At 42.4% G+C, this 15,251-nt stretch overlaps 1 protein-coding gene across 1 annotated transcript in view; it reads right to left on the bottom strand.

The window, feature by feature from the left end:
• The window catches only part of PHACTR1 (phosphatase and actin regulator 1), a 555,275-nt gene that overhangs the window by 190,071 nt on the left and 349,953 nt on the right, over positions 1–15,251 (bottom strand). Inside the window, exon 5 of the mRNA XM_066377083.1 lies at positions 12,902–13,066. Within this exon, the coding sequence (XP_066233180.1) occupies positions 12,902–13,066 (165 nt within the window). The remainder of the gene's footprint in view (positions 1–12,901; positions 13,067–15,251) is intronic.

The raw sequence follows: 15,251 nt of genomic DNA, 5'->3' as shown, positions 1-15,251 counted from the left end.
GCATCTGTCACTGACATCCCCAAGTCCTATCTCCAATATTATTTTCTGTTTCCTTAATGAGACTGGCTTTCTGAATTCAAGTGTGTTTAATGCTGATCTACGTGGATATACATACATCTTAACCTCATCACTCTTTGTGCTTTCAGGTCACGTGTAACAGGGACATTTCTGAACGAAACACAGAGTCTTTGGAGTGAGATAGCCTTGCAACCAAATCCTCTAGGGCTTCCCCATTCACTGCCGAGTGATCCCAAGCAAGTTACCGACCCTTCCTGAGCTACGTCATCCTCGTCTATAAAACAGTGACTCTGAGTAAGTGCCTCACAGGACCACTGAGAACTACTTCACTTAGTGGACACACATCCATTAGCAATTACCATTGTTATTAGTAGGGCTGATGTGATATTTTCACATTTATATTACTTGAAAAGGCCCAAGAATGCTGGAGAAACAGAGCAGACTGGATGAATGTCTACACTGGAGTGATAATGGAGAAAGAAAGCACATGTCTGTAATGGGACTGGGTAAGGAAGGAAAATAGGGACTTGTGTCAAAGGTGCCCCCAAAGTGAACAATGATTCATTCCATAGAGTCAGGGTGCTTCTGGAGGGGAAGCCTGTCCAGGCAGAAAGGAGGCACTGAAGTAGACATACGTGTTTGGGATGACAGTGGAAAGGTCGTGCAAAGGGCTGGCCTCGGGTTGGGGCCAGACTTGCCCACAGAGATGTGAGTCTGGGCACCAGAGAGGTAGAAACAGTGAACTGAATGAACTTTGGAGACATGAGCCCTTTATCTGGGATAAGTGAGTGCTCCAAGGACAGGGGAGGGAGAGAAGAAGATGGGAACTGGAGTTGAAGGTGGGGAATACAGAACGAAGAATGTGTTGGACACAGAGAAGTGCTCAAGGCCAGTACACAGTGCACCCCAGGCATGGTCTGGTCAGAGGCCTGTTGCCTCCTGGAGGGCCTGGGAAGGGGATAGACAGGCTGGGCCTGCAGGTCTGGGAGCTGGGGACAGGAGCAGTCATGCACTCTGGAGAGTGAGAGATGTGTTGAAGAAAGGGAGAATAAGTTATCAGTGGATGAAAATGCCACTGGGACAGAACTTCTGATCAAGATATCAGCCAAAGAAGTATGGAGAGAAGGCAGAAACACCATACAACAAGGGTTGGGAACAGAAGAATTCAATGCTATAAAAATCCTAAGGGACTCAACTACCATAGCAGTTAACTGGCACTTCTTTCCTATTTGTAAAGCAGAACTGGCCTCAGGGTCTGCAGTTTATGTCCCGGTGGCTCTGTAGAGAGTAACAGGCCACACTCTCTGCTTTGCCTGGCATGGGCCTATTTCAGGCTTCTTGTCCTGGCCTAAGAGGTAATGGTGTCTCAGTTTACTCTTAAAGATGTCCAGGTTTGGAAACTAAAGCAGATAGGTCATCCTGTTTCTGTCTTTCTTTATTTTTGTGTACTCTGACTTGCCACAGAGCTCTAATTTTTCCAAAAAGACTACACTCACATACCCCCCCAAGAACACCCCTTCATGTATTGAGCATATTTCTGTCCATGAGGTAGCAAAGGAGAAACCGGATGAAGCACTTCCTCAGAGGCCACTGTGTGTGTTCACTTAATTGTACGTTCATGGAGAGAAGGAAATACTTTAGTGACCTAACTTGTTGGTACCTAGGAAAACGTGGGCTAAACTTCAGCTTCTTGGAATGGTACAGTGTGTCTAAAACCAGGCTCCTGTACCCAGTTCCTAAATAAACACCACCTAAATCTAAGAGAAGCTCATCAGAGTTGTAATCCAGTACAGAAACCATTCAAAGACTGAAACTAAGAAATAAGGAGCCTTTCTTTACTCTTGGATGCTTGCTTTTTAATAGATTTCTAGAAAAAGAATTCATGGTAGAGAAAACTGACATAGAACTTATTCTTTGCAAGGTACTAGTCTAAGAGCTTTCCAGAATTAAGTTTTCTTTTCAATTCTCACAACTTTATGAGGTGCGGGTTTTATCCCTATCCTAAATGAGGGACTTGACTAGCAAATATGAGTTACAAGCTTGAGGGAACTTGGCAGCTGGGCTGTACAGACCACTGTCCCTGACCATCTCCTCACAAGACCTCCTGCTAACCTCTGAAGTCTGTAGTTAAAAGCACATCCAATGCTAAATGCTGTAAGGTTTGTGTCCTTTCACAGAATTAGTTTTGCAAATATCGAGCCTCAAATCTAGCAACCACTGCAGAGGCCTGTGTAATTACTGTCTGCGTACATTTTTGTGCATATTTTGTTCCTATTTGTCACATAGGAGAAAGAGATTGTATTCCATAGAAAACATAAGTGCAAAGATTTCTGAATGGTATTTTCTTGGAGCCAGTATCAATTTACCCTTTCTCAGTCATTCAACAAATAGCATCTTTCTGTGCACGGATTGAACTAGACACTGCAATCCAAAGACAAGTAAGATGTTACCCACTGCTTTAAAGGCACTAAAGAAAGACTCACATTCTGATTTTCCTGTCAGTTTTTATCAATGAGATTCTCTTCTTTCATATTTTACCTATATACAGATATGTCAATAAAGGAAAGTATCTTATAATATCACTGTTAAGTGCAGATGAATTATATGTTTTAAAACATGTGAATTATGAATTCTCATACTCAGGGATCCAAAATGAAACATGGGTGATATGAGCATAGACTGAGTTCAAATTCTAGCTCTGTAATTTCTAACTGGAAATTAGCTTCTCTAAGCCTCAGTTTCTTCACCTGTCAAATAGAGTTAATAATGTCACGTAGGTCTGTTGTGAAATTAAGGGTTAGGGACGCATGGAAGGGTCATGCATATTTCACATCCATCAAAAACTCAAGGTGATAGCAACTACTGTTGTTGCTGGCAGTGTAAAATTGTTGAAGCATGTTCCAGCTGGATTGAAGGGAAAAAGTAGCAGCTGCAGTTTTGTTACACCTTGAACAAAGACAGCCCCCAATGAACCATGCTCCTGGCATTCATACTCTTGTTTGTCTGCTCCAGCCAAGAATCTGGGCTGTTCCTGTGACTTGTTTTAACCAACAGAATACTGTGAATGTAATACTGGGCCAATTCTGGACCTGAGTCTTAAAAAGGCCTAGAAGTTTCTACTTCGGTGCCCCTGGCGGTCCTAAACTACCCTGTGGGAGAGAACATGGGGAGAGGCTCTGAGAACATGGTGGAGAAGGGGAGGGGCGACTATCCCCATGACTCTATGAGCTTCCGTTATTCCAGATAACCTTGATTCTATCTGTCTGAGGACATATGAGTGACCACAAGAAGCCGGAAGAAGAATCATCCAGCTGAGTCCAGTCAATCCTCAGGTCACAAGAGATAATATAATTGGGTTGTTGCTTTAAGCCACTAAGTTATGAGGTGTTTTATTACCTAGCAACAGATAACCCAAACAGTGCTGCCCAAATAACCTGAGATTCAACACACACTGTCATTGATTCTGACCTGTGCACAACTCTGATAAACTGAAAGACAATCGTGAATGAAGACAAGTTCTTCAAAGGCTAGGATCTTCTGTCACATGCTGCCTTTTCCTCTCTCAGATCTCGGTAAACAGAAAAACTCAAAAACATAGTGGACTGACCACTTCCCTTGCACACCCACAAAGTCAGGTGCTCTGCTCAATGCTGGGAGATAAAAGGGAAAAGGCAGAGTCACTATCATTAAGGATTTTATAGTCATGACATATAAGCACAATGATGGGTAAAGGTCACCTGGACAGAAAACAGTTACATCTGTACATCTCTAGTTCTAGGAAGGTACTAATCTCCAGTCTTTAACCTGTACCATCTAATAAGAGATTTTTTTTTTTAATAATCAGGGTAATTAAGTCTACTTTGCTATCTGACCCCTAGATGCTCCTTTTTGTGGGTCATGATGGATACGCAGGTAAGAAAATTGCTGGTCTGTCTGTGCTCTACCTTTTTTAAAAAAAGAAATTGAATGCTGCAGTCGCCCAAAAAGAATGTGTTCTAGTCAGATGCTCAAAGCTATACAACTTGGTTTGATAGTTTCTTATTAAAATCAGATGCTAAATGGTGCTCCAATTATTTGCATGTTTGTTTTTCCTAATTATGAGAACTGTCATTGCTGAAAAATATGTGGAAATACATTTATTGGGCTTAACAACCACTCTGCTGATGTTTCTATTTTCCTTGGAATGCCAGAGCCACGTTAAGGCAAATTTTGTAGCATGACACAATCCGACTAGTCTTAACCAAACAACACCTCCTTCAAGCTCAAATAGCCTTTTGGTGATAACTACATATTTCTCATTCTCCTTTCTAAGCCAAACTTCTTAACAGAAAAAGTCTGCTTCTCTTCCCCTCATTCATTCCTTAACTGAATGCTGTGTAAATCCCAGCAATCAAACTCCCTGATACCATCCTCCCCAAGGACACTAATGATGAGTTGTCACCGAACCCTCAGGACACTGTTCAGTCCTTGCCATGCTGTTGGGAACTGGCAGAGTGGACCCTCTTGTTTTTATGAACTCTCTTCTGTCCTGGTCAGGTGACACCACTGATCTTTCCTGAGTTTCCTCCTAACTCTTGTGGGTTCCGTCGGCCTTTCCTGCAGGCTCTGTGGCCTCTGCTCACAGCTTACAAGACAACAGCCCTCAGGGGGCCTTTGTAGCCCTCTTGCCCTCACTTCATGTTCTCTACTTAGAGTTTTCATCCCATGACCTCAAAGAGGATCCAGGTGTCCACGAGTTCCAGATTTGTATTTCCAGCCAGACCTCTCCTGATCTCGGTTTTCTATGTTCAGTATCCCCACCATCTTGGATGTCACAGAAGCACACAAAAGCTGGCACTCCCCAAAATAAATAATAATTTACCCCACATACCCACTCCCTTCAGTGCTACTGATACAGTAAGTGGTACCTCCACCCACCAACTGCTTAGCCAGAAACAAGAGAGTCGTTCTTTATTCCCCTCTCATCCTCCATATCCAATCTGTAATTGAGTCTTTTTCATTCTGTCGCCTAAATACCTCTTGCAACGGTTCACAGTCTTAAGTTCCTAGTGTCACTATTTTGTCTAAAGTACCTTCATCTCTCCCCCAACTTTATAATCAACCACCTGCTAACCAGTTTCCTTGTTATCAGAATCAGTAGGGACAATTAATATTCCATTTGCAATGATGTATCTTAATTCTGTTACAAGTAAATTTTCTCTCTTTACAGACACAAATATATAGAAGCAGTTACATTAAAAACTTGAAACAACATTAGTCACCATACCACTCTAACCCTTTCCCATAGCATGGGGAATAGTCTTATAAAAGGCAGGTCCACTGACAGCTTCATGAGGACACTGACAGCTTCATGAGGACATTGCATTAGGATGAAATCTGGGCTGTATCACACCGCAGACAACCCTTTATGAGCAGAGCCTTGCCTACCTCTTCCTCCTTACTGCTCACTTCTCTCTGCTCCTCCACTAGTACTCATTTCAGAACCATTACCTCTTTTTAAGCTATAGATTGCTAGTCTCTCCTCTCTTCTCCAGGTGCTCTTTCTACTAGGAGAGAAGACTCTCTCTCACATTCACTCTCTAATTCCCGGGTTAAACATTCATTTTCCTAGGAAACCTTTGTTGGTAACTTAAAATTCAGTTAGGTTTGTCTCCTTTGACTTCTTGGAGATTCTTTAAAGGTTTTTAGACCTAAGCTCAAACTCTGACAAGTAGATGACAGTATTTTGTTAGTTTGAAAAAGGGGAACTTCAAGGGACCATGAAATGTAAGGCACAGCAGCCTAACTCAGTTGCCTTTCAAGTACAGCACACATGTGCTTACTCATTATCATTATTGTTTGCAATCTATCGGTTTTATCTCGTTCCCTGAGTGGAAAGAATATAAACTACTAGCTCAAGAGCTGTGCCAGGGATGGTCCATAGGTCCTTAACAGTGGACACAGTTGGCCCATGCTGGATAAGAGGCAATAATCTCATTTATTAACAGTGATCTACAATCCTATCATGTAAAAGGATGTCCAGAAAAGCCCTGATGTAACTTTAGGGTTTATCTGTCTCCGTTAAGAATTGCAACCCTCTGGCCCCCCCCCCCCCAATTACCTGGCCTATTAGGAATTCCTAGTGGAGAAGGATTAGAAATGTAGGATTAGCAAGGGGACCAACCACCCTGGAGATCAGGAGCAGTCTTTCTGAAGAGCCCAGGAGCCCATCACACCAACTCCAAAGGCATAATCCAATTTAGACTGTTTTCATCATCCAAGGTATTTTAATCGAAGAGAAATAATTCTGTAAATGTGCTTCCCAGGAAGGGACTCTTGAAACCTGGTGGTTGCTAAAGTTCCCAGTTATTCTGGGTAAACACATGGAAAAAATAAAGGAAGCAGAGCCTGGCCCCAAGGGAAAGAGGCAGCCAGGGACCAAGTGAAATAATTAGCTAACAAGTCAGTGTTAAGTGTTGATCCCCTTCCACTGGAAGGCCTGGGGGTAAGCAGAAACTATAGCAGAAGGCCGGTGGGGGCAAAGGGACACATGAGAAGGCTGGAGCTCCATGCTCACATGAGTACCTAAGAATCTCCTGCCCACAGACACTGTTGCATCAGTGTTGCTGTACAGAGTACAATGGACAAAAGCTCATACTATGTACAAGGGGAGCTCCCAATACAGTTCAGGTCTGGACCTTCATTATGACTTAAAGCTGGGCGGGGCCAGTGCAAAGACTGATGCTCACAGGTTCCCAATTGTGTGGCATAGCAGGGAATAGGCAATTAATTAATCCCATTTAAAAGCTGCTGCCTTATTAGAACACTATTTTATCTAAGTTAGGTATGTTCGCTAATAGCTGGAATGAAAGCTTAAAAAGCAACCTTTGATTTTCCATGAATCAATTACATAAACTGCAGTACTTTACTGGCCTAAGAGTATATGGACTGAAACATCTCCAGTTAAGAAAAGAAAACACAGAGAATATTTCCAAAAACACATCAATTCAGCAATTGGTTGAATGTTAAAATCAAACAGGATAAAGTTTCTCTTGTTTCTTGACTGGCAATGACAGATTAAATTAGCCCAAAATTTTGCAATAAGTTACTGTATATAGGTTTTTGTTGGTTAGTAGATAGGATTATTTACCGCATTTTAAATCATTTTCTGGCTTCTTCCTCCACCGCAGCACCCACTGCCACGATGGCGGCCTGTGTCTGTCCTCATTCTACATGTCACTCATTCAGGAATGTGGCTCTGGACCCATGACCTCCTGGTCTGCCAACTGGCTTATGGAAACTACTTCCACTGACTGTTTTGCAATCCTTTAACCTCTTTGAAACTTAAAATCTATCGAGTTTTCTATCTATCCCAACCTATTGGACTTTTTCTTCCTTACCCAATTTAAAGTTCAATACTAAAGTGGGTTGAATTGTGACCCCTAAAAGTCATGTCCAAATGCTACCCCACCCCTGCCCAGTTCCTGGGAATGTAGCCTTACTTGGAAATAAGGAATTTGCAGACATAACCAAGTTGAGAATTTCTGAATGAGATTATCCTGGTTCAGGGTGGACCCTGAATCCACTGTCTGGTGTCCTTCTAAGGGAATGGAGGGATTTGAGGCACAGAGGGAAGCCATGTGAAGACAGAAACAGAGATTCAAGTTATGCAGCAACAAGCCAGGGAACATCAAGGACTGCCCAGGAGCCACTGGCAGCTAGGGAGAGGCATGGGACAGATTTTCCCTCAGCGTCCCCAGCTGGGAGTAACCAGTCTTGCCAACATTTTGATTTTGGGCTCCCGGCCTCCAGAGGTGTGAGAGAACAGTTCTCTCATCTGTGCAACAAAGTATGTGGTGATGTGTTGCCTCCCTTTTTTTTTTTGTTCACTCATCTGGCAAAACTCCAGCCCAGGACAGACTCAACTATCTGCTTTATCCACAGCTGTACGCGGGCAGCCAAAGCCACTGAAACAAGTCACCAGTGCTGTGTAGGCTCACAGTCATCAATGTGAAATGGGCTTAACTCTGCATGTCCCCCTCCTCTCACCCTGGAGGAGATGACCTCACTCATTAGCTAGAGGAGAGCTCAGCCATCAGACAGCGTCACTCCCAACTTCCTACCTGCCCACCGCTGCAGCCTGGCCTCTGCTTCCTCCATTCCGGTGGCGGAGGTGTTCCTTTGGACTCTAACCCTTCTGTCGGGACCTTATGACTCACCCCCTCCTGACTTCTCGGCACCCTGGCCTGGTCTCTTTTATCTCACATATTTTCTAACAGTATGTCTCTCCTGGATCTTCCACACTGGCTTGTCACGTTTACGTCTCTTTCATCATAAAAGAACGACGAATCAGAAGGCACACAGGCAGCCACCTCCCAATCAGATGATACAAATACAAGTCTCTGTAGACACACATATATTTCCTCCATCACACATCCTTGTCTTATCTCTTCCCCACTTCACAGCCAGAATTCCCATAGGTGTATCCCCATTTTTTTTGCCATTTCCTACTAATTTCTCATTCCATACTAATCTGGCATCTATCTCTAAATAATCTGCCCAGAGAGCTTTTGCTACATCTTCAACCTCTAGTGGATCAGAATTACTAAAGTTGATGGCATTCTTCTGTACATCACTTGACTTCATAGCACTGAACACAGTTAATCACACCCTCCTTGGAACATTTCTGCTCCAGGCTCCCGCAACCTCACATTCTTCTGGCTTTCCTTCCACCTCCAGCCTCTGCCCTTCTAGCTCCTTTATGGGTTCATCTTCTTCCATCCAGTCATTAGTGATAATGCTATCCCAGACTCTCTTCCTTTCAATTTTATACTTGTTCCCTAAGGAATCTCACACATGGTCCTCACTGTAATTAACATATATATGCAAATGGACCAACATTTACATACCAAGCACAGACCTCTTCTTGCTTTCCATATATTCAACTGCCAACAGTTGGCTGCCACAAAGTCAGCTCAAACACATACCAAAACTTGTATTCTTAACTCCCCCTAACTGCTACTCCTCCAAACCTGTCACTCTCCTAGAGTACACATTCCAGGAAAGGTCACCAACATGAGGATGTCAACTGTGACACTTCTCTTTCTCCCTCTTACATCTGACCTGTCATTAAGTCCTACCACTTGTTCCTTATAACAGCACCCAAATCCATCATTCCTATCACCAAATATTGGTCCAAGTTACACCATCTGCACAGTGAACTCCCAACTGGTCTATCTGTTGGCATTATGCTGTTGTCTCATTGGTTCTACAGGATGAGGCCCAGTGAAGGTCCGATCTTTGGTTCTCTCTCCAGCCTCAGCCCCATTCCAGTCCACAGTCCCATCTCTCCCATCTCCAGCTACTGGTCTTCTCTGCATTCTCAGACCACTCACCTGCTTCTGCTGCAGGGAGTGTGCCCAGGCTGTTCTGCTGCCTGGGAGCACTTCTAAACCCCCTACCCCTCCCTTAGATCCCAGTCAGACTGTGGCCCCAGGGAGGTCTCCCTGGTCCCTCAGACTGAGTCAAGTCTTTCTCATTCCCCCAAGTCCCTTTCTTTCGCAGCCCTTATCACAGCTGTGATGTCACCTTTCTGCTTGCGATTTGATCATCTGCCTCTCCAGCTACACCGTGTAGGCCTCAAGGTCACTGACGAAGTCTATTTGTGCTCACAGTGACATCCCCAGGTCCAGGTGCCATTTCAGCAGGTGGTAGGTACTCAGTCAGTTTTGTCATTCTAGTTGTTGTTTTCCTTTGAGGCCCTATGTATGCAGGAAAGCTTACACACAGAGGGCCAACCCCTATAGTGTAGCTGTCTGAGGACCTACTGCTTTATGTTCTATGCATCACTGCTCTCCTCCTGGTGACATGGGAAGCACAGATGCTTTGGAAAGAAACTCCCTGTCCTATAGTGCTTTAACCACTATGCAGAACTCAGTCTCTGGATCTTCATGCTGAACATCTCTTAAGGACACTGGCCTTCAGCTTGGAATAGAAAGTACGTATGAGCAGCATGAGACATGAAGACCTATTTTTGAAAAATCCTTTTAGTAGCTGTTGGTGCCAAAATTGAGGAAAAGGTTGAGGTCATAGTTTTCTAATGTAGTTTTCTTATTGCCATGCAACTTGCAAAACAACATTTCTGGATGTACCTTTGAAGGTGTTGCATATACACAAGCACACATGTCCTGTACCTTGAGTTACAGTAAAGCTACAGTATAGCTAATTATGGTAAATTATAAATGTAACTCATTGTTGAAATAATAACAGGCCAAGTATACACTGTGGTAATGTAATTTCATAGGTTCATAAAAGCAAAAATTGGAAAAAAAGGAATATATAGACTTACTCTTTGTATTTAAAATCATGAACATTATTATACATATGAAAGGACATTACATACACCCACATCTAAATATATGCATACCAGCTAAAACTGGCTAACCAATTAACATTCTCACAATCAATTAATCCTCTTGTATATTTAATATTTGACTGTTATCCACGTATAGAATAGTTTGTAATTCAATGTATGACTTGAACATATACACATGATGTTAAACATCCTTATGTTGTCAATATTTTTCTCCTTTGGGCAAAAAACTAGTACAGAAAGTCTCTCCTTTCCAAAAATAAGAGATAATATTTCTGAATCTAATTAAATACAGAGAGTACTACAGTGTAAACCACTGACTTAAGTAAGACCCCAAACTGCTTCTGTTCTATCATGAAGCCCTCCATCTGTTGGGATATAGAGATAGTCCAGAGTCTATCCTCCAGCTTCTCTAACTCAGAAGCTGAATGTCTCTTAAAAAAACAAACAAAATAAAAACAAAACAAAAGTACACACAAATATCATGTTCAGCAGCAATTTAATGACTATGGCCATAGAAATCATAAGAACTTGCTAAGAATAATTAAAATAAGCATGATTAAAGTTGCAAGTTTGCCTGTCACATCTTTTTTCATTCTTTCTCTCCAAAGAATTTTAAATGAAAATTTTGTCAGACTTGCAATGATTTATGAATAATATGATGTCATTGTATTTGCACTTACCAAAAGACAAGTTTTTGGAAATCTTGAAGAAGTCAGTGTAATTGATATGGTGCCCCTGCACGTGAGGAGCCCTGGAGCCTTGCCTGTGGCCTTGGCAAATGCACTAAACAAAGCTCTTGATTTGCTGGGAGCAAATGCATCTACCACATCATCATTCCCAGACTCATGCTGATCAATGGCAATCATTCAAATGTATATTTCTATTATTATAAACCATCTTCATAGCAAAGTCATAAAGAACATTGTAAAGGATCTGCTGTAATCTTAGCAATTATTTTTCTAGTGCTTACAGATCACTCCTTTTTCTTGTTCTGTCATGTGTTTTACGCCTCACTTTGCTTAAAGAATGTATTTCACTTATATTTCTCCTCTCCAGGGCAATGATCTAAGTGCTTTTTTCCATGTTACCTCATGGCAGAGGGCATCCAGAAGAGTCATCCATTTAGTTTTACTTGCATATAAATCTCTCAGTAGTGTTTGGAAACATAGGAATGACCTACACGTACACCTTAACAGATCTGTACAATGACCAAGAGGCTGGAGAATGTGTTCAGGTGAATGGATTCAAACATTGAGGTAAAAATGTAGAGATTTATAGACTCCAGAGGTTCATTTTAATCTTAGGGACAGATTACATATAGTAACAGGGCACTGGGACTTTCATCTAAGAAACAGTATCAGAACATGAACTGGAGATGTCCACCACGAGGAATGTTTAAGATTTCAAGACTTCTTGCGACTTTCTTGTGTTTGTTATTCTCTTCCATTCCTCCAAAGCTACTGGCGTTAAAATGACTGGCTCTGTGGAATAGCATTCAGGCACAAGAAACAGATCATCTCCTATTTCATGGTTAGTTTAGTGGTGACCAAAAAATAGAGGAGGTGGTTATTTTGAGGAGGGGAGAGGGCAGGTTGAGCTTTCTAGGAAGTAGAGGAAGAAGGAAATAAAAGTACTGGAGTAGGCCTGGAATGTCCAGGGCACATAATTAGCAAAATAAATACAAAACAAACAAACAAAAAAGAACCTGAATAGCTCTTCTTTCATCTCATCTGAAACAGGATAGAATCAGGACTCTTTCACTATACATTATCATCGGCACTCACTTTTTCATTTAAAAAATATCCGTATAGTGTGCCACATAAAGTCTCCACAATCTTAGGTTATGGAGGTACAATTCTTAACCCTATTTTATATATGGGGACACTGAGGTACAGAGTTAAATAAACTGGGCAAGGCCATATAACTTCCAAGCATCAGAGCTGAGGCTTGAACCCAGGCACTTAAACTCCAATCTCTCTTCTTAACCCCTCAGCTCTGCTGACCTGCCCCAAGTTCCTTGCTGTCCACTTGGCTGCAAACTGTCTAGTTGTCATCATCTCTCCTCACCTGTGTTTTCCTATCATGTCCAAGAGTCACTGATTCAAGACTATTCCTCCATGAAATAGTCTATCTTATCTGCCAATAACTATATATAACATTTTCTGTGTGTTGATTTTTACTGGAGCAGTGAATATAAAATAAAAAATAAGAAATGGATTATCAATGCTAGAATGAAAGCATTCAGTTATAGAAAAGGAGGAGTTCTCAGTTCAGATATTTACAGTCATATAAAAGTGGTGGTTCTTTGATTAAAAAACAACAACAAAAACCCCCAAGACACAAGAAAACATATAGAATCTAAAAGCCAGTCTCAATGGGATGTAATAGTTATTAAAGACCAGAGGAATCCTAAGGCTTGATTTTTTTCATTTGGTTCCAAGAGCCTATAGTAATTAAAGCTTACTAATTAACATACAGAGTTCAAGTCAACAAAAGCCCAGTGAAAAGAGAAGGAAAAAATAATCTTACCTGCAGATGTGTGTTTGAACTTTTCGCTTTTCTTCTTCCTCCATTTCCACGGCTTAAAAATCCTTCCCAGGTTGGCGAACTTACTTCTCCTCCGGATGGGTGGGGTGTGGGTACCTGGGACGAGGGAGTCTGAACGCATTGCCGCCAGCCTCTCCACTTCCTCAGCTTGTTTTCCCCAAGGAAAAGATGGAAATAAAGAGAGAGGGGGGAAAAACTGTTAAAATGGGAGCCTCACAGATGGCCAACGTTTTCCATGGTTACAGATAACAGGAGCCATGTGACTGAAGTTTTCTTTCTGTTTTTGTCATTTGGAATGTAAGTCATACTAACATGTTCTGAAGGCAGGGGACAGTCAGCTAAACCCTGGGGATTTGGAAGACCCCAACCAAATTTGCCTAACAGTGACTTAGACTTGAGAAGAAAGAGGAGGACATGGAGCAGAAAGAATAGAGTCCTCCTGACACGGCAGAAACTCCCCACAAGGCAGGGAGGGGGGATCAGAAGAGTTAAATGACAGTCAGTATAACTACTGGCCTAGTAATTTCTCAAAGAAGACTCGGCAGATGCACTCACTATAACACCGTCTGCCAAGAAAAGAGGGAGAAAACATTTATCAACTGTCTATTCCAGTGCCAATGGCTCCACCACCCACGACTCTCCTTCAGCCAGACCCACCGAAGCACTGGAATCTGCTGAGAGGCTCCACTCTAGGATTAGTGACTGATATTAGATCACTAGCCATTTAGTAGATTTCATAATTGTCTCAACTCCTCTAGTCTTTTTGTTTCTGCTTTAATTTTTGAAAGGAGATTCTGAAAAACTGAATACCAAGAGTGACTTTAGGGACCACCTAGACTAATCCTGATAACTACATCTGGGGACACTCAGACCTGTCGTGCTTAGTGGGGATGCTTCCTTTAAAGCCACAATCACCCTGACCTCTTCTATAACTTGGAATAAAACGAACTCTTTTCCAACTTACATTAGAATTTACACATCTCAGTGGGGTAAATATACCATGGCTTGAATTTTTAAGATGGGAATAATCTGAGAAAATAACCTCCTTGGCAAAATCAAGGGGGCGGGTGGGGCTTGCCTTTCCAGAAAGTCCAATTACACTTAGAGCTGTGGACGATCCAAAAGCCACTCCATGGCCCTTTAACACTGCTTTCAGCCAAATCACCCGACAGGCTGTCCTCAGAAGCTCAGTCGCACAGCCTGGTAGTCTGCCTAATGGCATCTGAAATGGTCCTCAGGAAATTCATTTGTTTGACAAATATATATGGAACCTCTACCATGTGCCAGGCAGTGTGCTGTGGTGACAGATGATGACAGGCTTGTAAAGGCTCCTGGCAGAAAGACTGAAAGGAAATCGATGAAGTTGAGAGATGTCTGGGAAGCAAAGTCCAGAGAACTTTGTGACTGGGTGGCCTGGGGGAGGGTAGGCAGATAATCCCTTATGCCCAGATTCATGTCAGTATAGTGGCACCCTTCATTCATGGAAACAGAGAACATGAGGCAAGCACAGGTTTGTGGGTGTGGGCAGCAACAATCTGGACATGATGCATGGTGATGACCCTGAAAACCTTTGACTCCATGGTTCAGTGCACTGGTGGCTCCTCTGAATCATTGTACTAAGTAACTACTTAATACTGTGCCAGACACTGTGATCACTTCTTGGGCAGACACACAGAAGACTTGGGCATGGCTGAGCACAGAGTCTAGAGGAGGAGACAGAGGGCTCAGTGTGTAAAGTTGCTGAAATGGGAAACCATGTAGAAGAGAGAGAGCAGCTAATTCTGTTTGGCTAGGTTGGAGAAGACCCAAGGACATAATGCATGGCTGGAGTTTGAAAGAGGAGGAGCTGTTCTCCCCACAAGGGGAAGAGAAGGAATGGATCCCTGGAGGAAGAACAGACCCAAAAGGAACAGAGAGGGCTGAAAGAACATGACATGTCTACGAACTTCAAGAAACAGTGAACTGTGAGTATCAGTCATACTAGTGAGATGGAAAGCCAGTGGGGAGAGGCGGTGGCCAGAAAGTCTGGAGCCAGACCATGCAAGCTTTGAAAGGTTTTATTAGGTATTTATATTCTACAGACAGGGGGAAAAGATGAGAGTTTGAAAATAGAAATTGACATTATTACATTCAACAAATATGTATTGAGATGTACCAGATGCTGAGGCTACACTAATAAACACAACAGATAAAAATACCAACTTGCAGAGCCTATACTAGTGAGTAGGGTAGGGAGAGCACAACACACAATAAAACTAAGGAAACAGTAGAGTATGTTAGAAGATACGTGCATTGGAAGTAAAACAAAAGACAAAGTGGAACTTGGCAAAGG

This window comes from Saccopteryx leptura, chromosome 3 (assembly GCF_036850995.1).
Source record: "Saccopteryx leptura isolate mSacLep1 chromosome 3, mSacLep1_pri_phased_curated, whole genome shotgun sequence".
Classification (NCBI taxonomy): domain Eukaryota; kingdom Metazoa; phylum Chordata; class Mammalia; order Chiroptera; family Emballonuridae; genus Saccopteryx; species Saccopteryx leptura.
The sequence above is the reverse complement of the archived record's forward strand: the minus strand, read 5'-3'. Positions and strand labels throughout refer to the sequence as shown.